We start from the raw sequence: 26,254 nt of genomic DNA, 5'->3' as shown, positions 1-26,254 counted from the left end.
ATGAGCAGCCTTTCCTATGCTTGCTTGTGCTTAATAATCTGTTGGCTTGTATCTGTTGGTTTGTATTATACATGATCACTTTTCCTTTTTCTTCTTTATTTTGTTTTCTAATCTTTTTGCTTTGGAGTTCTGGTATTTCTCACTTTTTGGCAGGTTGTATACTACTTTTGGAAGGAGCCAAGGTTGGTTGACTTGGAACCCATCATTCTTTTTATGTTTTGGATTGGCATGGCTCCGGTGAGATCTTTCCAAACTCTCTTCTATTTATTTTATCTTGCTTAGTTCCTAGGAGCGGAGTTAGGATTAAGTTGATTGATTCATGGATGTTTGCATACTTGGAATTGTGTACTGAGAATTGTGTGAATTGATGCTTTCATTCTTGAGTTCCTCTTCTATCCTTCTATCCCTTCCTTTCTATTTTTGTTGAAGAGTAGCAACGGGGCGAGGTTCACACCTCGTGAGAGGCGCCCGGCTTTATGCCTAGGAGGACGTGCATTCAATTCACGTACCTTCTACCGCCCCCACTTATGGAATTTATTCCAAACGAAGTCCTACTTCTCTTGTTGCTCTTCAATGTTTTCTTTTTCTTTTTCTTTCTCTTAGTGTTATCCAAGGCAAGTGTTAAAACTTTGTTTTGTGTTTGGTTGAATTAGTAGCTACAATGTATGAACATATATGAGTTGGTTCCTTGGTTTGATAGGTTTACAAGGTCTTTAATGTTTTGGTTGAAAATCACATAGCTTCATTGCTCAAATGACTCCTATTGGACATATCTTGGGCTATTTAGGCCTTGATCCCTTTTGTCCTCGGTTTGTGGTTGTTGGGCGTAGCTCATCTTGTGAATGAAAGCTAGGTGGCTAGAAATTTGGAGACTTAGTGTTTTGCTACTTGATCTAAAACTCGCTCCATTTGACTCTTGAGACCGCGACCGAATCGACTCATAGGATGATAAAGGCATTCATTTCGGGATAAGGGCATAATTTTTCGTTCTTTTTAGATCCTTTTTTTATTTCCTAGGACACCTTTACTTTCAAATTTCAGGTTTTTGGGTTTACATTCACCTTTTGCGTACCCCCTTGAGCCTTCCACTTTTTGTCTACCCGCATTACAAGCCTTATGAACCTAATTTTATTTTCACCTTTATAGAAATGAGTGAAACTCGAGCTTGGCTTTCTATCTAAGTTAAAAGTTTGGCATAGTGGATGTCTATAATGTAAATTGCAAGGGACGTGTTTGTTTCCCCAATTAAATCTTTTGGTAAAAAAAAAAAAAAAAAAAAAAAAAAAAAAAAAAAAAAAAAAAAATTGTTGAAATTGCTCTTGTTGCTGCTGCTGAAACTGTTGCTGTTGTTGCTCTTGATGTTGCTGGAATTGTTGTTGTTGCCGCCTCGCTTGCCTGATTTCATTTCTATGATCAATCTCGGGCTGGGAGAGGTCATTCTCGTGAATTTGCTCCATAGGGACTTGCCATGGTAACTCAGTTCCGGGGGCGGATTCATCATGAACGGACATGGCATGTAGCACCAAGGGACGTCTCGGATCCGCCAAATGAAGGCCTTACCCGTGACTCCCGTGGAATCCGAAATGAATTGCATTCTTTTCATCTTCTCTATGTTCAATTCGGCTGCCATGTTCAAGCTCTCCATCTGCTGCAGCTGGGTCTTGTATTTGTACTTGAAGGCGATATACGTGACCATCCCTCCCATAAAGATAGGACCAGTCAAGAGGGGGAGTCCCTTATTGCCTTACATCTCTTGGCAAACAGATACCCTAGATTGATCTTGTGCTCCGGGGTGGCAGGTGGGTAAAGAAGCGCACCCTCGGTAGCTCTCCAAAGAAGATATAACTCTTGATCGCTCATTTTACCTAGATCTTTTCTGGAGAAGAAAATATATGCAAGCATCCGGTGAAAGTACCGTAAGGCGGCATGGTGGATCTCTGAGGCCTTGGAGGAGTTTGATTGGAATTCTCTAGCCCCACTCGTGATTCGGGCCCAAAATTCTTGCGGACTGTACCCCTCTATATAACCTTGACCGTCAAGTCCGGAGGTATCCAAGATTCGAGCATTTGGGTCCCAACCAAATAGTTCATTGAAAGCACGGAGGGTAATGTGGCGGCCTTTGTTGAACAACCGGAATTTTACTTTGAATGCATCAATGCCTTCCATACCCTCTTCTTGATTTAACTCGAAGCTAGCAAGAAACTCCAATGTTAGGGGGCGGTAAGTTAGAGGCGGTTGGGTGGGGTAGTAGTAGGAAGTATCTGCGGTGATGTAATCATTTGGCAATCTACAATCCAAGAACGCATCAAACCCCAGATTCACTGCAAGCTCCCTAACCTTCTCGTCTATTCCAATCATATAACAGTCGTGTTGGGAATAGAAGAGAGTTGGATTAATTGCCCTCCTATCCAATGCGGCCAATTTGGTCCTTTGGGCCGCATGTGGCAGGGTAATGTTGAATTGAGTGGGTTGAGCATGCCCACCACTACTACCGGCACCACTACTTTCTCCTACATTACCACTCCTTGGTTCGGCTCTTTGCCTCTTTGAACCACCAGCCATTTCTTACAACAACAATATAGAAATTTTCCAAAGCAACACACCACAACAACCCAACAATTTCCAACAATTCTACACAATGACCACAAAAACAAAACTCTCCAAAACTTTGCACAACCACCAATTCTAAAACCAAAACTTTCTACAAACCAAAACCTAGCAAAAATCCACAATAATTTTCCCTTGCCAAAGCACCACAACAAACAACACACTACAATTCACAACAAATTTTCACCACATAAAACACAAAAACCCATTCATTCACCATCAATTCTCCAATTAAGCCAACCTTAATAAGCAAATATCCAAAGAAATAGGGAAAATTAACTTAGTAAGAGTAGGATTATACCAACAATTGGAGACAAATTAGCCTAGAGTTGAAATTGAAGAAGAACCCGACTTGGCCCGACGCGAACCCGGTAGAACCCGCTTCAATTCTTAATGAAATCCGGACTAGGTGCTGAATTCTTGATGGAGATGTATGATTTTTGGAGATAGGGGATGAATAATTTGTGAATTTTAGAGGAATTCGTAGTTGGAAGGTGGAGATTTGGAGGAGATGAAGGTTTGGTTATGGAGGAAGAAGTTGAGGGAGTTTGAGGTGAGAGAAGGGATAGGGATAGGGAGTTTGAGGTGAGAATTTGGGTGCTCAAAATTAAAAGGGGATAAAACGCAAAGTCTGAAATGAGGGTCGGAGCGGGCGCTCTAAGGGTAGAGCGGCCGCTCTAACATTTCGCTGAAAAATCAGGCTTCTGGGTTGAAAATCAAAGCGCCCGCTCTAAGACCAGGGCGCCCGCTCTAAAGCTGCGCAATTTTCCCACACTTAGTCAATTTTTCACCCAAAACTCAGAGCTCCCGCTCTCTGACCAGAGCGCCCGCTCTAGCTTCTCGGATTTTAGCACCAAAAATGTAGAATTTCTGAGGGACCTTCAAAGCGCCCGCTCTACACCCAGAGCGCCCGCTCTAAATTCTCGAAATTTTCCTTCCTTAGCCCCCTTAAAATCAGAGCGCCCGCTCTACACCCAGAGCGCCCGCTCTAAATTCTCGGATTTTGGCCTCAAGTATTCTGAATAATTCCCAATGATGCAGAGCGCCCGCCCTCTGTTTAGAGCGCCCGCTCTAGACTGTCGGATTTTTGGCTTTAAAAGCATTATTTCCCAAACCTGCAAACACTCAAATATCACTCAAACCAAAATCGTTAGTACTTCTATAGGATGCGACCTAAGTACCCGACTCAACCATTGATTGGTTGAGCCAAGAGGTCGTGCCCTTCGGTTTATAGCATTTTGGCTAACGATAACCAACATAAACCATCCCCTCTTTGGGGAAAAATCCTCCGGATTTTTGCAAAGTACTTAAAACAAAAAGTAACTAAAGAGATAGTTCAAAGACAAATATTCACAATATACTACAAAGCATGCTAGTTTAACGTCCCTAGCTTGACGTTACGTCACGAGCAATAAAGCTAAGGGGGAGGAACGGTGTGGACCGTCCCAAGCATTAGGCAACCGATCTTTCCAATATCTCCTTCATCATAGTATCTTTTGATCCGTTGCCCATTCACCATGAACCGGCTCCCATCTTCATGATTTTCCAATTCGAACGAGCCATAGGGGGTTACTTTGGTGATTGTAAACGGCCCCACCCATTTGGACTTGAGCTTCCCGGGAAAGAGTCGGAGACGTGAGTTGAAGAGAAGAACCTTGTTACCCACCTCGAAGTCACGATCTCGAATCCTTTTGTCGTGCCACCTCTTGGTTTGTTCTTTGTAGAGTCTAGAGCTCTCATAAGCATCATACCTCAACTCTTCCAACTCGTTGAGCTTGAGTAACCTCTTTTCTCCGGCCAAGTGAAGGTCCATGTTGAGTTCCTTTACAGCCCACCATGCCTTGTACTCCAATTCCACCGGAAGGTGGCATCCCTTACCATAGACAAGTCGATATGGCGTGGTGCCAATCGGTGTCTTGTAAGCGGTCCGTAAGGCCCATAGTACATCATCCAGTCTTAGGGACCAATCTTTTCTAGACTTGTTGACCATCCTCTCGAGCAAACTCTTAATTTCTCTGTTGGACACCTCCACCTGCCCTTGGGTTTGTGGATGGTAAGGGAGTCCAACCTTATGATGTACCCCATATTTCTTCAAAAGTGCTTCGAGTTGTTTCTTGGCGAAATGAGATCCGCCATCACTAATTAGGCACCGTGGCACCCCAAATCTAGGAAAGATGATCTTCTTGAGCAACTTCAACACTACCTTGTGGTCATTTGTGGGTGATGGTATCGCTTCCACCCATTTAGTCACATAATCCACAGCCACAAGGATATACAAATTCCCACATGAGGAGACAAACGGACCCATGAAGTCCACTCCCCATACATCAAATGGCTCAACTTCTAAGATTGATTGTTGCGGCATTTCATTTCTCTTTGTGATTCCTCCCATCCTTTGGCATCGGTCACATCGAAGGATGAACTTGTGAACATCTTTGCGCATAGTTGGCCACCAAAGCTTGCAACCTAGGATCCTTGCCACGGTCTTGTTGACACCTCCATGACCTCCACAAGGTAGTGAATGACAATGTTCCATAATACCTTCCATCTCATGATTTGCCACACATTTCCGGAACAAACCGTCACTACACTTCTTGTACAAGCTTGGATCATCCCAAAAATACCTCTTAACTTCCTTGAAGAACCTCTTCCTTTGTCGAGCATCATAGTCATGAGGTACCACCCCGCTTGCTAAATAATTTGCAATATCAGCGAACCAAGGGATGGTGTTGGTAACGATCGCCATAAGAGAGTCATCTCGAAGCTCATCATCGATGGGATCCTCTTTGTCAAGGTAAGAAGGGTGGTCTAACGGCAACCTTGAGAGGTGGTCAGCCACTAGGTTCTCACTTCCTTTCTTATCCCGTATTTCAATGTCAAATTCTTGTAAGAGAAGGACCCATCGGATTAGACGCGGCTTAGCATCCTTTTTGCTCATTAAATACTTCACCGCGGAGTGATCGGTGTAGACAATGGCCTTGTTGCACACCAAATAGGGTCTAAACTTGTCAAAAGCGAAGACCACCGCCAACATTTCCTTCTCCGTGGTGGTGTAATTCTTTTGTGCCGTATCTAAAGTCCGGCTTGCATAAGAGATCACATTCAATTTCTTTTCTTTCCTTTGCCCAAGGACTGCTCCAACTGCATTATCACTCGCGTCACACATTAGTTCAAACGGGAGTTCCCAATTCGGTGCTTGCACTATAGGCGCATTCACTAAAGCATTTTTCAAGGTTTCAAATGCCTTAGTGCAAGCATCATCGAATTTGAACTCCACCTCTTTTTGAAGTAAACTCGTCAAAGGTCTCGCTATTTGTGCAAAATCTTTGATAAATCGGCGATAGAAGCCGGCGTGCCCCAAGAAGGCACGTACCCCGGTCACCGATGATGGTGGGGGTAGCTTTTCTATCGCCGAGACCTTTGCCGGGTCTACCTCAATACCATTAATGGACACTTTATGCCCGAGGGCAATGCCCTCCTCGACCATAAAATGGCACTTTTCCCAATTCAACACAAGGTTCGTCTCTTGACACCTCTTTAAAACCTTTTCGAGATTGTGCAAGCATAGGTCAAAAGACGAACCACAAACACTGAAATCATCCATGAAAACTTCTATTGCATTTTCGATCATATCAGAAAAGATTGCTGTCATACATCGTTGGAAAGTCGATGGGGCATTGCACAATCCGAAGGGCATCCTTCGGTAGGCAAATGTCCCAAATGGACAAGTGAAGGTTGTTTTATGTTGGTCATCCGGGTGAATTGGGATTTGAAAGAAACCCGAATAACCATCAAGAAAACAATAGTGTGAATGCTTCACCAACCTTTCCAACATTTGATCGATAAATGGCAAGGGGAAATGATCTTTTCTAGTGGCTTTATTAAGCCTCCTATAGTCAATGCACATTCTCCACCCCGTGACAGTGCGGGTGGAGATATCATTCCCCTTGTCATCTTGTATGATGGTCATGCCTCCCTTTTTGGGAACCACATGAACCGGGCTCACCCATTTGCTATCGGAGATAGCATAAATGATCCCCGCTTCACGTAGTTTGAGGATTTCCTTCTTAACCACTTCCTTCAAAGTCGGATTCAACCGCCTTTGAGGTTCAATGGAAGAGGCATGATCATCCTCAAGATGAATGCGATGCATACACAAGCTAGGGCTAATCCCCTTAATATCATCAATGCTATACCCGATAACACTCCTATATTTTTTTAAAATCTCAATTAATTTTTGCAATGAGGTGTCATCGAGGTTAGCATTGACAATAATAGGATGTAAGCAATCATCATCCAAATAAGCATATTTGAGAGGAGGGAGGGGTTTTAGTTCTACCTTGGGAGGAGGCGTGGAACTCTCCTCCTTAGACTCACTTTGGATCGATGGGAGCTCATCCACGGCTCCTTGAGTCTCGGGATGAGTTTCACCTTCAAGGCTTTCAACCTCCAAGGCACACAAAGATTCTCCTTCACCCACCTCCTCACATGGGAGGTCTTCATCACCCTTGTCTTTAATTACCTCATGAGACTTCACCAATTCATCAAGTTCGGAGTCCACCAAGTCCACCCGCCAAATCTTCTCTACCATAGGTTGCTTCAAAGTCTTTGAGAATTCAAACTTGTACTTCTCATTGGCCACCTCACATGTAATGGTATTATCTTTGCAATTGACGACCGCTCCCATGGTCTTGAGTGCCTCTCTTCCAAGGATAAGAGGAGTATGAGGGTCCTCCTCCATATCCATCACCACAAAATCGCAAGGCACAAACAAATTCCCAATCTTGATAGGAACGTCTTCTAACTCACCGCATGGGAATTTTGTGGACCGGTCGGCTAATTGAATCACCTTTCTTGAAGGTATCATCTCGAACTTGAGCTTCTTTGCAATGGATAGTGGCATGAGGCTCACCCTTACCCCAAGCCATTTCATTGCACCTTAAAAGCCCTTTGGACCTTGAGTGATTGAGTCAATGTCGGTGGAGAGAGTCATGGGTCGAGCTTTTAGATTGGATTTGCATTTACTAAGTTAGGGCAATCCTACCTTGCCCACCTCCTTGTTGTTCTCCTAATTCTCTTGTGGAATTCGAGACGACTAGCCGCCTAGTGTACATGATCGAGAAGAGGAAGGTTGCCTTGGTGAGGGACAATTGGAGGATAGGATCTTTATAGTCCAAGCTTTTGAGCATGAGCTATGTGGCCTTCAACCAGGAGCATTAGCTAGCTTGTCCACCTATCTTGTCAAGAAGCTTGCGCATCCTTGTGATTGCATTGTAGTGAAAGTTCAACCATTCATGTTTGTGTTTCTTTCCCTTTTTATTTTTCTATTTTTCTATTTTTCTATTTGTCTCTAAAAACCTTGCCTTGATTTAGTGCGAAGTTGTGGGTTAATCTCTCTCGAAAACCCTCACGAGAGCATACTCGTCCTCCTAAGTGACTTGGGGGTTTAAATGGCTTGTCGTTTACGCTAAAAACGACCGTGATTCCTACGAAAGTGAGTTAGTGTATAGACTTATGCTTTTGGTTATTTTTGTTTGCTTATTTTACTTCGCTCGAGGACGAGCAAAGGACTTAGTTGGGGGGAATTTGATCAGTGGCCATTTGGCCCACTTTTCTACTTCGTTTCTTCCCCGATTGAGCCCTTTGTTTGCCCTTTTTCCTCTATTTTAGCTTAGTTTTGTTATTATTGAGCATATTTGTTACTTGGAGTGGTTTTGAGTCATTTTTGGCTCATTTCCTAAGGTTTTATTCCCTCTCCTTTAACCCATTTCAATTTGCTGCTATTAGAACCTTTCCTATGATTTGTGTTTTCCATCTTACAGGTCCTCCCGTGGCTAAGAAAGCAAGGATTGGATGCAAGGATTAGGCATGCTTTGGAGTCAAAGGGATTGGAGCATTAGAGCCCAAAATATGAAGGAAAGAAGAGTTCAGAGCGGGCGCTCTAGATATGGAGCGGGCGCTCTGTATTCCTTGCTGCAGAAAAACCAAGTACCCAACCCTCAGAGCGGGCGCTCTAATGTTGAAGCGGGCGCTCTAGCTCCCAGAATAATCAGAGCATTTTCTGCGAGACTTCAGAGCGGGCGCTCTGGCCTTAGAGCGGGCGCTCCGTGTTCCCCTGACCGATTTGAACTCTGCTACACGCGTAGGCCGACGGCTCTAATTATTTTACTCTGCACGTGATGCCTAAAATTTTGGGCCTTGATTTGGGTTAGGTTTTAGAGGAGGGTATAAATACCTCTCTTCCTTGTAATTGGGAGGAGGGAGGTATGTAGAGAGAGAAATATTAGAAAATCAGATTTCAGCTTATTGTTTTTTTTTCTTTCTTTTGCACTTTAGATTAGTTAGGGTTTAGTTCCTCATTAGATCTAAAACACTACTCTTTGTCACTCTCTTTCATTTTCAATCCAAGATTAAATCTTTTGGTATTATTTCTATCCCTACTCTTTATTTATTGCTTTATTTATCTATTTTAATTAGTTTTAGCTTATCTTTAGTTGTTATTTCAAGTCAATAGAATAGTTTAATATCTTAGTTGCCTCCTTGTTTAAACTTGCAATTTCTGGTTTTGATCCTTTATTTTCTTGCTATTAGTATAATATTATCCTTATTTGCTTAGATTTCATGCTATTTAGAATAGATTACAAGTAGACTTAACATATTCTCTTCAAAGTTAACTTCTTTAGTAAAGTTTAATCATCCTATTTTCTGGTTTTAGCCATGTTTCTCTCATTAAACTTAGTTTTTGCTTTTGTTAATGTTCTTGTGTGCTTTGGTATGACCCTTCCTTCTCTAGGCTAGGTTTCTAGCTAGGGGAGGGGGAAATGATGAACTAATGATGAAATGAATGATATGTGGTGCAAGATTGGGTAGATTGAGAAGTTTTGCAATTGATTCCAACCTAGGTTTTAGTTGTTAGGAATTAGAGATTGATCACCTCTAAGACCCTATTTTGTGTTGCATGCTAGTTGCGCGAGAGTGAGCTTGTATGTGATGATGACTAGGTTAGGGATGACCTCGACCACCGAGGCGGGGTTGGGTAGGCGGTGTTTAGGTGAGCCCGAGAGGGAATCCTAGATGTTGGACCATAGGCCCCAATTGTTTGGTTGACCGATTGAACCATTCTTGTTGCCTCTAATTGTTGAAATCATTGTTAGTTAGGAATTCTCCCCTATCCCCTAGTGTTTGCTATTCCTTGATTTTCGAAGTTTTATACCTCTGCTTGTTGCTTGTTAATTTAGTTCTTAGTTTATTTGTTTCCCTAGTAGCTATAGATAAATCCATCAAAAATTTATTCCTCCCTTTTCAATTGACTTATAAGTGATCTAAGCAAGAGACGTTTGACCTTCCCTGAGGATTCGACCCCTCTTCCACTATGCTACCTTTGGTTAGTTTAGGACGTGGGTTTTCTTTTTATTCTTGACTCGACCTTTAGGAACTAACGACACCTAGGGGGCCGATCAGCACGATACAAAGGGCACACGTTGGAGGTATTCTTACAAGCTTACAATCTTGCCAACAACTGAGAGTAACTAAGAAAATGCATATTTAATAAATAAAAAAAATAAAATAATAAAATAAAGGTAGTACCACTTGTTTACAACTAACCAATAGTATCCTCATCAGCTCTCATAGTACATGAAAACCTGCACCAGTAAAGTCTTCAGACCAAAGGATTTTTAGATCTTTATCTCATTTCCCTAAGTAAGTTAAAATCTTGATCAAGTGTATCCCATCTTTAAAGCTACAACAAAGACTTGCTTTAAAGCATACATGTTAATCTCTCGATATCAATCTTTCTGCCCTCTTCCCCGATCTGAATGAGTGGCTTTACCTTTAATATTCTCAAAAAATAAACATTAATCCATCTATTTTTTTTTTGGAATTGACATTAATCCATCTTTAACGCTACATTGCTACAACAAAGGATTGCTTTAAAGCTTACATGTTCATCTCTTAACATCAATCTTTAGGGTTATCTACCCAGTTCCAAATGAGTGCCTTTACCAATAACATTCTTAAAGACTCCTTAAATTTAGTGGCGGGTTATTGATATATAGCAACATTCTTTTTTCTCTGTCACAAATATCAGACCCATCACCAAAATTAAGCCATTAGGTGAGCTATGAAGAAGTTAATTTTAAAGCATTCTAAGAAAAAATAAATTACCCTCCTCCTCCCCCCAAAGTTCCCCCACCACCCACATGGAATATAAAACCTCTTTATTGACGCTTATACTAGCTAAAACAAAGATACCAACATAACTCAAGAAATTCTTCTTTAAACTATAGATAATTCAGACATATTGCACAACAAAGACTCTGTATATACCTTCCGCCGTTAACCTTATATATGCTGGAGCATGTATTGGGCAAGACGGTTAGACTTAAGTTGTTAGAGACGTCAAAAATTAACCCTAAATACTAAAGAAAAAAAATTAAGAAATAAAAAGTAAAGTAAATTCAAATTCTGCTTCCTTCATCCAAGATTAATGATCAAATAGTACTCCGTACTCCCTCTTTTTTTTTTAAGTGCAACATTTAAGCGGTCGTTTGGTTTGCAAATTTGTATGGGGTTGGAATCAGGAATGAAACCATAGTGGTATGGGTTGGAAACTTGATTATTAATACCACATGTTTGGTTTATTATGGAATGAATTTCCCCCTATGTTTCTAAACCCTACACCTTGGGAGTTTGAGGTATGGGTTTGAAACTCTAAAACAAACATAATGTATGGGTTTAAACTTATACCTCATATAGTCATACCTAAATTTTGTGAACCAAACACCCCTAACTATCACATAGTTTTAGGCATTTGAATAAATTTTTTTGGAATATTATGCAAGTAAGGTTTGTAAGGGATTTTAAAGTTATTGTAGAGAGAAAGCAGGCAAAGTTTTTTTTTTAAAAGTAAATGATGTGAGAGGAAGGAAATAAAATAAAAGTAAGAGTGGAGACTATGAAAGGAGAGGGATAATAAAGGATTTTTACCATAGAATTGTTTCACTAATTGATGACCTATTTATGAAAGAGTTGCACTTAAAAAAATGGAGGGAGTACCACATTAGCACAATTCTCAATAAAATACAAACCAAAAAAATAAAATATAAAAAATCCTTACTTCTTGTATTGAAAGAATATCACTAACATACCTCCCCGCCGAAGTCTGCATGTCCAGGAGTATCAACCATGTTTAATTCCTTGTCTTTCCATGAAACGCATGTAACCTACATTGCCCAAAAAAAAAGTAATTAAATAAAATAAAATAAGATATTATCCAGATGTAACCAAATTATCAGAAAGATAAAAGCAGTGCATCTCTATAGCACCCATTCCAATTTCCCAACATAACAAGTGAATGGTCTAATTTCCCAACATACCAAATGAATGGACAACCAATCAAACCTTGAGTGAAGTATGTACTTTTTCTGAATTAAACAAATTGCTGAAAACCTTAATCCTATACATCAGTTATGTGATGCAATGTCAATAATAAAATGGTTATGAAATCATGGGAATTGTAAATGTAACTATATCCACACATTTCTAAGAAGAAACAGCTCCAAAGACACAACATTACCTCTATTATACAATTTTACTATTAGGGGCTTTCATTAGGTGCCTTGTACTTTATAAGAGGTACCCACGTATCCTTATGATTTCAAAAGTACACCAGGTATGTAGTACCCCTACAATTACCGCCACTCTCTGAATCCCTAAAGTTTCACTGTTGTTCACTAGATATCCAAAGACATTAGGGCAAATAATTAGCAAGGAAAAATAGTTATTGGAAAACTTCACTTTACCTAATTTAAGAATACTACATCTCATACTAAGAATGTATTAAAATTTTACTGTTACAGATCAATGTTCAATTTATGACAAAAAAAGGTCTTAATAGTCATGATAGATAACTGCAAGGTTACCAGCTTATAACAAAATAACAAAAACAAGAATGAAAAAAATGGTTGCATGAATAGAGACCCGAAAGCAAGTAAATAAAGTTTCATTGTATGAAATATAGTGTCTTAGTCAAGGAAGCCCAACTCCACAAAAAGGTTACAAATGCAAAACAACAATGAAATGTAACAAATTGTGTATCAAAAACGGAACACATAGTAGAAAATAGAGCAAGAAAAGTAAAAAAAATTATGATAATTTAGTATTAGTTGCATCAATGGATAAAAGACTATGTAGGAGATGTATTAATAATTAATTAAATGAGGAGTTGAGTAAAAAAAAAATATAGGAAAAATTGAAACTAACAATCCCACCTTTAATTAATCTGCCGAAAACAATCCCACCTTAACGTAATCTCAAAATAATCCCACTTCCCCCTTCATCTTCTTAAAATGATTCTATTAACCTAGAACATGTTTTAGGGTTTGAACTCATTTTTTCTTATAAACCTCTCCTCCGATCACCACCCTCGCAACCATCCCTCCTCACTGCAACCACCACCTCACTACCACCATCGCTATTGCCCCCACCGTTGCTACCTTAGAACACCCAAAACCCTTGTAAATGCACTCCCACCGGTCCACCACCCAATAACCCCACCTCTTTCACCCCCACTCATCATAATCACCACCCACCTCCCCACCCCCTTCTCCTACCACCATCCACCAGTGCCCCTACCCCTTTCCTCTTACCACCACCTTCAAAAACAGTGCATTACTCACCATCACAACAAAGCAACACTCATCAACAATAGCATCGTCAATTCCTCACCCATCACTGGTGCAACCACACTCCATAGCCATCATAACTGGCAACGAGAAACCCAACCCACCTCACTACCACCAACACCACCCTCCCACATTAAAATTGTACCTAACCCACCATGGAACCACCCTTCCACCACCACGAAACCACCATCCAACCTTTCCAATTTCCCCTAAACCACCCACTAAACCCTTACCCTCGTCGAAAAATCGCGAATCGATGGTTGACTTTCACCTGTCAAAATTGTTCCTCTCCATTTAATTTCACCAAGATAGAGTAAAAGGTTTAATTTTACCCTTTTTCATGGGGTCTTTGAGGTGGGGCATGGTTTCGACAAAAGGGTCATGGAAAGGAGTGGCAGAAGAGGAGGAAGAAGGAGAGGGGTGGTTGTTCGGTTCCATAATTGTGATAGGGTGGTGATGGGTACAAGGAGGCGTGGAAGGAGGGGTTGTCATGGAAAGGGAAGGAAGCCCTATAAGTTTAAGGAGGTTTTTAATTATCAAAAAAAATAGACCAATTTGAAAGTGGCACGTGGCATGGTAACTTCCTCAACCAGTTACCAACATAACAAAACCAGTCATGACCCGTTTTAAGAAGATAAAGGGGAAAAGTGTGATTATTTTGAGATGATCAAAAGGTGTGATTGCTTTCAGCAAAACGGTAATAGGTAATATTATTAATTTCAATTTTTCTAAAAAAATATTATACACGAAAGTAGCTAGCTTAACTTATGTGCAATAGTCACCAAAACTTCAAAATTCACACACTTTCCAGGCTTATAAGGAGTCACTTTTTTTGAGTTTTGCGCTAGATAAAAAATCAAAGAAAATACGAGCAAAAGATTATAGCTTGATTTAATAATTGAAGAAATTTCATTAAATCTCATGCTAAGGTCTTGCTTGGTAAATGGATTATACATTTTTTTTATTGGCTTTTGGCTTTTTAACTTAGTAAAACATCCAAACGTGTTTGGTAAATGACTTTTTATGCTAAAATGAAAAGGCTATTTGGATTAGCTAGTAGCTTTTGGCTTCTAATTACACAAATTCCTAATATCATTTAACTTCCTGTTTTACTAGACATGTTTTTAAACAAATAAATAAATAAAAATAAAATAAAATAAAACTGTCAACAACTAGTCCACAACCAACCAAGAGGCAAACAAGCCCTAAGTAAAATTAAGATTGAATAATCACAAAGATAAAACTAATCACAAAGAATAAAGAGAACAAAGAAGCACCCTCATGGATTGATGGACAATATTGTTAATACAAGTTTTCTGTTTTAACATTCATGAAAATTTTGCACGCGTACTCGAGCAAACATCTTGTTAGTTCTGCATGTTCATGGAAACTTGTATGTGCAACTACTTGCCTTTAAATGCTCATGAAAAGCCTGTCTCAGTTTCTACTAATTTAGCACAAGCCAAGCATACATCCTACATTTCAAATTCTATCACTTGACCTTTCAAAGACCCTCAGTTTATTCTAAGGAATTAAAAGGCTAGTACTTGATCATTAGTATGGTCCATAGTTCAATGCCCTCATATAATTAATCCCCTTTTCAAGAACAATAACAAGAAGCAGAACAAGTCTTTAAAAAAGACTCACACCCAACTTAAAGTAAGATTACGAATTGCTCTTAGTAATCCAATCTGAACAAACTAATACTACCCCAATAAAGCATAATTAAAATTTAAACTACAAAATTCAAACAGTACTCAACCCGTTAATTTCAAAAGGTTACAAAATCAATCAACCAAAAGCAACAAAGGAAGGGGCAGGCAAACCTTGGAGGAGATAGTAATACCGCGCTCACGCTCAAGCGATATAGAATCCATGGCACGTTCATGAGGGATATCGGCGCCGCACTGACGGAGAAGCCGATCCATAAGTGTAGTTTTTCCATGGTCAACGTGCGCAATAACCGCAACATTACGAAGGCGCGAGGGATCTAACGACGGGTTGATGTTACCGGCTGCGGCGTTGGCGGCTGTGGCGGTGGAGTAAGGGCGAAGGTGAGGAAAGATGCGAGAGTTTAAGTAGGGTTTGGTGGTGTTGGTGGAGGTGATGGACTTTCTGGCGGCGGTGAATAAGGAGCGGAGAAGTGGTCCTCTAACCATTGTTGTAAGATGTTCCTCCTCCTCAGCTGTCAAGCGTCAGCTTAAAAATGGAGGAATGGAGATTTCAAGGATTTTGCTTGTGTGGGATCTTAATTCTTAAACCCCCAATTCAGGGTTTTAGATTTCACACTCTTTTTTCCTTAGGTGTAACTCGTCAATTCCTATTATACAGCCGGTGTACCAAAAAGGAAGGTGCACTTGGGGGTATTTTTATAATTTCAATAAAATTTAAGTCACCCACTTTAACTTCCTCTACTCCTTTTGCGATCTTTGACTTTGACTTTACTTTTCTCCTCCCCTCACCACCTTTCATCCTTCAATTATGGAAATTCAAATTAGTAGTCCCCTGATTGTGTCTCCCAAAAAAACAAACTCAGTGATGGGTACCTTTCACGTCATTGAATATCGAACAACGTGAAATGTTAAAGAGTCTTGTGAATTCCCCTGTTTTCTAAATTTTTTTTAAATAAAAGTAATTCATTTCCTATTTCGAAAATCATTCATTTCGTATCCTATTTATGAAAAACGTCCAACCCAGTTTGGTTTTGTCCATAGAATGGGTCCAATAATTGTATAGTTGGATAGGGTTTGAAAATAGCTTTCCAACGATATATTATAAGCCTAATTCCGAGCTATAATGAGAAAGTTATGGCCAAAATACTAAACTATATCTAAAATGAGTTTTATGTACAGACTCAATGATCATGTGGAGGGTCCGTTAATTATAATTGTATTCCTAAAGTCATTATGATTTACTTCGGTATCCTAATCTTCTAGAATTATTTCAAAGGTTATTTTGACTTCTAAAGGGATTAGGATTAGTAATTATGATTATTATTGACTTTGAAAAGATAAAGAATTCTATTTGGATTTGGAATAAAACATGTGTTTTAAAAGGATTAAATCCGGTTTAATAAAAGATAAGTACGGAATCTTCTTAACTCGATTCAATTGGAAGAAGGACTCCGTACGGAAGTTTATCGTACAGAAACCATCACGCCGCGATGGGCTTATCGCCACGCAATAACGATGTCGCATCGCGATAGCCTTGTCGTGTCGCGATGGAACCTGTTTTACTCCGATTCAAATTATGACTCTTTTCTTATCGTTTACAGTTGATTTTTTTCTCTATAAATAAGGTCGATTTCCCCTGTCTTCAATTTACCCTGAATCATCATATCTCTTCTCATTTTAAGCTAACGCTTATTATTTCTTTCTCTTTCTATTCTTTTTCTAATCCTAGCCTTTTCAAAATTGTAAGCGTTGTTTGAAGTGCGCCTACGTTAAGCATGTGTGAATATGTTTGACACTCATAGGAAGTGAGAATTGACACACACGATTAGGGACAATGATTAGGGACAGATAAAGTAGGGAGCTGCCAACAAGTTTTTAAGGAACTTGTAAACCATTCACAGATCATAAAAGGCAACCACGAATAAAGGGACGATGATAGGCAACAACGATTAACCCGTGAAAGTTACACCCCATTCATAATCCATGAGATTACTAATTTTATATGGTTCGGAATCATGAAAACAGGATCGAGGATGATGGTACGAAGTGAGTCATGGAGTCACATTCGCCTGTAATGGCCTCTATTCGATTCTAATAGTGAAAAGTGATTCCTGCGATCTCGAAGGCATACAAACAAATATTTAATTCGCTCCAAACTATTATTATGCTAAATTGGTTGAATATTAATGCAACATATAATTCTGAATATTGGTGACCACTTTATTAAACAACAAGATTAAAAATGAACTTAAACCGGTTGTCCAAATTATCTTATTAGGCGTTATATTCAATTACATATTCTATTTAATCATGCAATATGATGATCAATAAATATAATAAATTAAACATTAATATTGGAATCAATATAACCATAACAATATCGTTAGTCAAATCAAATAATAATAACCCTAATTATGATACCAGCAATAAGAATAAAAATAAGAGTAATTAAGTGATTAATTACTCACTTTCCGCGTTTCCAGAATTGCTACATCATGAATAAACTGTTAGTAACTTCAATAAATAATATATCAAATTGAAATTATTAAATTAAATTAAAAGTAGAGTTGATTTGGTCCAAACCCTTAGTCAATTCTACCTTTCACGCCTTAGTTTAAGGATGAAAACCTCGGATCAAGTATGAACTCCTTGGAGTTCTTAGGGGAAGTACTATGGAAGAATGAGGAGGCTAGTGTAATGATTTTTGGTGTAATGAGAGAGAAAATGATTTTTTGGTGCCCTGAAACTGCAGAAATCAGGTTAGTATTTATAGAGGAGACGAACAGGGGATGCACGGAAACCTAGAAAAGATAAGAACTGTAGAAAAACCCTAATTGGGCACTGTGACACGGTACGGGGCACTGTGACACGGTGAAGCACACCGTGTCGCAGTGTATAATTTGTTTAAAAATGCGTCCAGATTCATAAGCGTGTGAGAAAACATGCGGAATAGACATGGGAAAGCAGCGTGACACGGTAAAAATTACAGTGTCACGGTACAAAGGCACCGCGCCAAGTTGGCATGCACCGTGGCGTGGCATTTTAACTATTGCGCGGTAATTCTAGTTTTTTACGCGTTTTTAAAACTATGATAACTTTTGATCCGTAACTCGGAATAAGGCATATATTATATCATTAAAAGTTTATTGAAAGGCCTATTCTGTAGACACCTAAAAAGTCTCCCTGAAACCAAACCCGATGATGAACAATCTTTCACCGCCATTATTGGTCGGGTTCAAAATTTAATCCCGAGAGTTCTTAAAAATCATATTTAATTAAATTCAGTTTTTAATGGGCCAATTCTGATTTATTTTATTATTTTGGCCCAAACCTTTTTTATTTATTATTTTGGTCCAATTAATAAAAAAAATAATAAATCAGAAATGGCCCAAAATTATCAATCGACACTTAAAAAGACTAAACAAAATTAGGGCAAAAATGTATTTAGACGGAAAAACGGATGCAGAGTATCCCACATCACGGCAAAAAGCACCGCGTCATGGGGCTCAATGCCACGCCACGGTGTGCATTCTCGTGACACGGTGCCAGTGCTGTGCCACGGGGCAGCTCCGTGTCCTTTTCGCGTAAACCCTTCACGCGTTTTATCTCCTGTAACCAGATTATTTCCCGTGTCACTCTATTTTTCCCCGTGTTACGAGAGTTTCCCCCGTCTAACGGTGCCTGGCACCGTGTCGCGGTGTTATTTTTTAGGGTTTTTATCTTTTTAGGGTTCCGTGTGTTCCCTCTACTCATTTTCCCTATAAATACCCCCTCATTTCTGATGTACGGGGCATCAATTAACTCTCTTTTTCTCTCTTCTATGCTCTAGCCTAAACACTAGCCTACCCTTCTTCTTTCAAAATTCCCTCTTCAATCACTCCAAAGAGTCCGTACTTTACTCGAGGTTATGTCCTTAAACCAAGGCGTGAAAGGTAGAACTGTTTGAGGGTTTGGCCCCAAATCAACTCTATTTAATTTAATTTAATTATTGTATTATTATTTTTTCTTGAAGTTACTAACTCGTTTATTATTTTATAGTTGCAAGGAAACAGAATCAAAGTAAGAATTATATTCCTTTTATTTCTATTATTTTTCTAATGATTTTATATTGTTGGATTTATTGTTAAATTGCTTCCAATATTAATGTTTATTCTATTGTTATTATGATCACCATATTGCATGTTTAAAGGGAATATGTAATTGAAAATCATGCTTAATAAGATAATTTGGACGACCGGTTTAGGTTCCTTTTTAATCTTCTTGTTAATTAAAGTGATCACAAATATTTTAGAATTATGTGTTGCATTAATATTCAACCAATTTATCTTAATAATAGATTGGAGCAAATTGAATCTTTGTTTGCATGCCTTTGAGATCGCAGGAATCACTTTTCACTATAAGAATCGAGTAGAGGCCAATACGGGCGAATGTGACTCCATGACTCACTTCGTACCATCATCCCCGATCCTCCTTTCGTGGTTCCGAATCATATGGAGTTAGTAATCTCATGGATTATGAATGGGGTGTAACCTTCACAGGTCAATCGTTGTTGCCTATCGTTGTCCCTTATTCGTGGTTACCTTTTATGATTCGTGAACGGTTTACAAGTTCCTTAAAAACTTGTTGGCGGCTCCCTACTTTCCTTGTCCCTAATCGTATAATGTTAATTCCCACTTCCTATGAGTGCCAAGCATATTTACAACATGCTTAACGTAGGCGCACTTCGAACGACGCCTACAACTGATATGTCTAATTTAAATAGTGTTTTACCCCCGTTCCCATGGTCATAATTAGTAGTGTTTTTGGCTCTTTAGGGCCACTTTTATTACTAATTTGTGTTTTCTAGTGTTTTTGTAGTTTTGCTTGAGTTTTGTAGGAAATTGCACACTTGGAGCATTTTCCGGGTTTTTCACGAAGTAACTACGAGAGTTAGGAGGACACAAGCATCCTTGAAGCCCAGAACCAGTGAGAGTCGGTGATTAAGGGCTTGGTATGTGATACCGGGGCGATTGGATCAAGTAATCAAGACCCGGTGAGGAAATCCGGATTGGGCTGAGGACTCGAGCCCAATCGAAATCCAAGCCTCGAAGAAGAAGTCGGGCCCGATCGGGCAAGCATACGCCCGATCGGGCGGGCGCGCGCAAAGCAGCGTCAAGGAAGAAGCCGCGCCCGATCGGGTGAGCGTAGGCTCAATCGGGCGTAGCACACCAGCAAGGGCGTATTAAAAAAGGCAGGCCTGATCGGGCGGCCCTTCGCCCGATCGGGCGCGTGTTTTTCTGAGGACCTGATTAGTTTTGTTTAAGGATTTGTTTTAGGGATGTTTAAGTACGAATTTTTTACGTAATTTTTAATTACCTTCTCTTTTAGATTTTCTCTCTCTACTTGGGATATTCTCTCTCTCTTAAACTCTCTCTCTACGTTGTTCTTAATTACATTCATTAATCCATATTTCTTTTGGTAACAATTTATCCTCTTTTAATTCCAATTATTTTATTTAATTCCTTCATTATGTCTTGCTTTATTTATTTGATTAGTTTAGATTTAATTATGCTTGAGTAGTTTTATTTCTAGGGTTTATGGGGATTTATTAAATAATATGAAGGGGTAAATTTGTGATTATTGATTATCAATGCTTGGTTAATTTCCTATTGATTGATTTAATGCTATTGTAGGGGTCGCTCGAAGTGCGCCTACGTTAACGCATGTGGTGAATATGCTTGGCACTCATAGGAAGTGGGAATTGACATATTACAATTAGGGACAAGGAAAGTAGGGAGCCGCCAACAAGTTTTTAAGGAACTTGTAAACCGTCAACGGATCATAAAAAGGCAACCACGAATAAGGGACAACAAAGGCAACAACGATTGACCCGTGAAGGTTACACCCCATTCATAATCCAAGAGATTACTAACTCCATATGGTTCGGAACCACTAATATAACTTTGCAAATGGCAGATCGTTCTGTAAAATACCCCCTAGGTATTTTAGAAGATGTCCCTATCAGAGTTGGTAAATTTTTTATTCTTGTTGATTTTGTTGTTTTAGACATGGCAGAGGATACGCAAATACCCATCATATTAGGTAGGCCTTTTCTCCATACTGCAGGAGCCATTATTGATGTGAAAAATGGCAAACTAACCCTTTCTGTTAGTGATGATAATATACTTTTAATCTAGGGAAAGTTTTGAACGGGCCTATGCTAGAGGAAAATTGTTGTTATATTGATATAATGGATGATATTTGTGATGATAGCTTGCCACGGGTTCTTGCAAGGGATCCCCTGGAGGAAATTCTTTTTGGAAATTTATCTACAGACAATGAAAGCGTTTGGGGTAATGAGGTACTGGATATTGAAAGAGCTCTTTCCTTAAAAGAGTTAGGCCCCAAGGAAATAATGAAGGTAGTAAATTTAGTTCAGGAATCGAAACCTGCAGAGGTCAAGAAACTTAAACTAAAACCTCTCCCTTCTCATTTAAAATAAATTTTTCTAGATGAACAGGAACTATACCCCGTGATCATCAATACTGCACTTAATGACCTACAAACTTCCCAACTTCTAGGGGTTCTTCAAACCCATAAGAAAGCTATTGGGTACAGTATTGATGATATCAAGGGTATTAGCCCCTGATTTTTATATGCACTGGATACATCTAGAGGATAACTATAAGCCCTGCATTCAACCCCAAAGAAGATTGAATCCCAACATGCAGGAAGTAGTCAAGAAAGAGGTTATGAAATTACTTGATGCAGGTATTATCTATCCTATTTCTGACTCCAAGTGGGTAAGTCCTGTGTAGGTACTGCCTAAAAAAGGTGGGATGACTGTGATAACTAATGAAAAAATGAATTAATTCCCACTAGAACTGTAACAGGATGGCGTATGTGTATTGATTATCTTAGACTGAATATCGCCACTAAAAAGGACCACTTCCCTCTTCCCTTTATAGATCAAATGCTTGAGAGGTTAGCTAACCATAAGTTCTTTTACTATTTGGATGGGTATTCGGGATTTTTCAAAATTTCGATTCACCCTGAAGATCAGGAAAAGACAACCTTTACATGCCCTTATGGCACTTTTGCATATCATAGAATGCCTTTCGGTTTATGTAATGCTCTCGTTACCTTTTAACGTTGTATGATGAACATCTTTTCTGATTTCATAGAGTCTATTATGGAAGTCTTTATGGATGATTTTAGCGTGTATGGTTCTTCATTTGATTCATGTCTAATTAATCTCGCTAAAATTTTAAAACGATGTGAAGAATGCAACTTAGTTCTAAACCAGGATAAATGTCACTTTATGGTGACAGAGGGAGTAGTTCTAGGTCACATTGTATCTGATAAGGGCATACAAGTAGACAAAGCTAAGATTTTAGTGATTGAGCAATTACCTCCCCCAGTTAATGTTAAGGGAGTTAGAAGTTTCTTGGGTCATGCGGGGTTTTATCGTCGCTTTATCAAATATTTTTCTAAAATTGCTAAACCATTGACTCAGCTTTTGCTCAAGGATGCTCCTTTTATTTTTACTGACGAGTGTCTTGAGGCTTTCAACAGGATTAAGCAGGCTTTTATATCGGCACCCATCATATGTGCTCTCGATTGGAATCTTCCTTTCGAGATCATGTGTGATGCAAGTGACTTTGCACTAGGAGCCGTGCTCGGAAAAAAAAAGAACAAGGTTTTGCATGTTATTTATTATGCAAGCAAAACTTTGGATGAAGCCCAAGTCAACTATGCCACTACGGAGAAGGAGTTTCTTGCTGTTATATATGCTTTAGAAAAATTTAGATCATATCTTGTTGGTTTTAAAGTCATTGTTTTTACTGACCATGCAGCGTTGAAGTACTTGATAGCTAAGGCGGAATCAAAGCCAAGGCTACTCCGATGGGTTCTTTTGCTCCAAGATTTCAACATCGAAATAAAAGATAAAAAGGGAGCAGAGAACGTAGTGGCAGACCACTTGTCACGTATCAGGTATGATGAGGGTAAGGATTCTTTTCCTATAGATGACTCTTTCCCTGATGACAACCTATATGCAGTTGTAGAGTAACACCCATGGTATGCCGATTTTGCTAATTATTTAGTGAGTGGTACTCTACCTCTTGACTTGTCCTACCAACAAAAAAAGAAATTCCTTTCTGATGTTAAGCATTATTTTTGGGATGATCCTTTTTTGTTTCGTGAGTGTGCAGATGGATTATTTTGCAGGTGTGTTCCTGAATGGGAAGTCCACGGTGTGCTTACTAGTTGCCACACCTCACCATATGGAGGACATCATGGCCCCACTAAAATGGTGGCCAAGATTAATGAGTCGGGTTTCTATTGGCCTACAATGTTTAAGGATGCTAACACTTTTGTGCAGGCTTGTGACTCTTGCCAGAGGACTGGAAAAATCTCGCGGCGGCATGAGATGTCTCAAACCGGAATTCTAGAATTTGAAATTTTTTATGTTTGGGGTGTTGATTACATGGGACCGTTCCCTTCTTCAAAAGGGAACCGCTATATACTTGTCGCTGTCGACTATGTATCCAAGTGGGTTGAGGCCATCGCTACTCCTACTAATGATGCCAAGGTGGTCCATAGACTTTTCAAGAAGACCATCTTTCCAAGATTTGGCGTGTCTAATATGTCTATTTTATATAGTATTTTACCCCCGTCCCTTGGTCATAATTAGTAGTGTTTTTGGCTCTTTAGAGCAACTTTTATTACTAATTGGGGTTTTCTAGTGTTTTCGTAGATTTGGTTGACTTTTGAAGGGATTTATGCTTTTGGAGTATTTTCCCGAGATATTTGGAGCAATCACGAGCATTGGAGAAACACGACCAGATTTTATAGCCCAGGGCCGGTTAGAGCCATCGAACCGGTGATTAAGGGCTCGGTATAGGTGATACCGGGGCATTTGGACCGAGTATTCAAGACCCAAAGAGGAAACCCAGATTGGCCCGAAGAATTGGAGCCCAATCGTAGTCCAAATAGTGGCCCAAGAGAGCCGCCCGGCCAAAAAGGCTGGCGCTCGGAGGCGCGCCCGGCCGGGCGGGAGAAGCAAAGGTCGGCGCCCGGCCAAACAGGCTGGCGCCCGGAGGCGCGCCCGGCCGGGCGAGAGAAGCAAAGGCTGGCGCCCGAAGGCGCACCTGATCGGGCGGTGCCTCGCCCGATCGGGCGCGAGTATTTCTTAGGAGATGTTTAACGTAGTTTTAATTTGTTTTAATTTAGGATTGGAAAAATGTAAACTAATAATCCCACCTTTAGTCGGTCTTCCACAAACAATCCCACCTTTTGAAATTTCAGAAATAATCCCACCTTTTGCCCCTATCTTCCATTAACAATCCCTGACCGGTTGGATTGATCTGGTAACCGATTTTCTTAAGTTAAAAGACACATGTAGGTTTTTAATAGGTTTAGTCCGATTTTTAATAATTAAAAAAAAAACAAATCTAATTAAAAAAAATAAAGAAGAAAACCCCCAGCCCCGCCACTAGCCCAGCCTGCCACTGCACTCTTCTCCCCATCCCCGCCCTTGCATTCTCCGGCAACCACCACCCTGAAAACACCACCAGTCGCACACCCCTTCCACAACCATCAATTTCGCACAATCCCGGAGTTCAACGATGATGTAATTCGAACACACGGAGTTTTGAGATTTTTCGTGGGGGTGGGATTTCGTCGGGGTGGTACTTGGGTTTTGTGGGGCTGTAGGCGTGGGTTTTGTGGGGGTGGTGGGTTTTGTATAGGTGGGTTTCATGGGGTGGTTTTTATGGAGTTTTTCAGGCTAAGGGTTGAGTTTTTAGGGCCAAGAGGAGTTATTTGGGGTTGTGGGTGGTGTTTTCGGGGTTATCATTGGTGTTTTTGGGGCTGTGGGCGGTGTTTTTGTGGGTGTTAGTGGTTTTGGGGGCTGTGGATGGTGTTTATTTTGGAGCTGTCAGTGGTGTTTTCGGGGCTGTGGATGGTGTTTTTGGGGTTGTGGGTGGTGTTTTCGGGGGCTTTTGATGGTGTTTTTGGGGCTGTGGATGGTGTTTTCGGGGGCAGTCAGTGGTGTTTTCGAGGTTGTGGGTGGTGTAATTTGAGTGAGGCTCGGGTTTTGGGGGTGGTGATGGTATTTCGGCGTGGTTGGGGGTTTCGTAGTGGCCTAATGGATGGAGGTGGCGGTAAAGGGTGAGGGTTGGGGTGACCACGGTGGTGGCTGGTGGTCGTAGAAGAGATTAAGTTTTAAAAATAAAGGGAATTTTTTTTAACCTGTTTAACAGGTTGTAGGTCAAAGGGATTGTTAGTGGAAGATCCCTATCAAAGGTGGAATTATTTCTGGAATTTCAAAAGGTGGGATTGTTTGTGGAAGACCGACTAAAGGTGGGATTATTAGTTTACATTATTCCTTTAGGATTTTGTACGGAGTATAAATACTCCTCCGTAATACGATTTGAGGACCTCTTCTTCCTCTCCTCTTTACTTTCTTTACTCTCTTAATTATTCTCTTAGAATTCTCTCTCTAAACCTTTGTTCTTAATTCTACTTTTAATTCCAGATTTATTTTGGTAACGATTCCTCTTCTCTTAATCTTAGTTATTTATTCTATTCCTTTAATCATGTCTTATTTTATTGCTTTGATTTGTTTAGTTTTTAATATGTGTGAGTAGTTTCATTTCTAGGGTTTATGGGGATCTAATAAATAATATGAAGGGGTAATTTATTGTTGTTAATTATCAATGTTAGATTAATTTCCTATTGATTGATTTAATGCTCTGTGACTAGATTAGGCCTATCTTTTATGCATGAGTTTGGCAATATTGATTCAAGATTCGAGAGATGAGAATTAATGTTTAGGTCTAGTTTCAATAGGCAGATTAATTTATAAATGGTTAAGTCGAGATTCGAGAGATGAGATTTAATACCGGTAGATTAATTTTATGATTGTAATACGTAGCGAAAGCCCTTTACAATCTGGTTAATTGATGCATTGATGATTGACTATTATTGATTATTGATATTGCATGATAATTTCCTATTGAATTGTTTTAATGTTTTACAATTGCGGCTTGTAAAAGTATAGCAATATTAAATTGATGAATCGAGCAGATGTTAATTTGATATTAAAGGCTATTTTCAATAAGAACTTAGATCTAGTAAATTGCGAGAGCCTGTTAGATCTATGTTGATTAATAAATTGCGAGAGCCTGTTAATCATGTTATTTATGCAATGTCAATGATTGATTACTATGTTTTACCCTGGAGTATTATTTATTGGTGAACCTATGCCCTAGATCCTTTTATATATTGTTTTCTCCCTATTCCTAT

The 26,254-nt window shown here is 39.6% G+C and overlaps 1 protein-coding gene across 2 annotated transcripts in view; it reads right to left on the bottom strand.

Moving 5' to 3' along the window:
• The window catches only part of LOC110689982 (GTP-binding protein TypA/BipA homolog), a 52,028-nt gene extending 36,432 nt beyond the window's left edge, over positions 1 to 15,596 (bottom strand). Inside the window, exons 1-2 of one of the 2 annotated variants that reach the window (XM_021866797.1) lie at positions 15,119 to 15,596; positions 11,757 to 11,831 (exon numbers count right to left, since the gene is read on the bottom strand). In XM_021866797.1, the coding sequence (XP_021722489.1) occupies positions 11,757 to 11,831; positions 15,119 to 15,451 (408 nt within the window). In that variant the 5' untranslated portion in view covers positions 15,452 to 15,596. Of the gene's footprint in view, positions 1 to 11,756; positions 11,832 to 12,184; positions 12,206 to 15,118 lie in introns of those variants that run through there. The other variant, XM_021866798.1, reaches the window with a different exon arrangement.
• Between the last annotated feature and the right edge of the window lie 10,658 nt (positions 15,597 to 26,254).

The sequence above is a fragment of the Chenopodium quinoa genome, unplaced genomic scaffold, assembly GCF_001683475.1.
Source record: "Chenopodium quinoa cultivar QQ74 unplaced genomic scaffold, ASM168347v1, whole genome shotgun sequence".
In the NCBI taxonomy this organism is placed as follows: Eukaryota; Viridiplantae; Streptophyta; class Magnoliopsida; order Caryophyllales; family Amaranthaceae; genus Chenopodium; species Chenopodium quinoa.
This window is presented reverse-complemented; position numbering and strand designations above follow the sequence as displayed.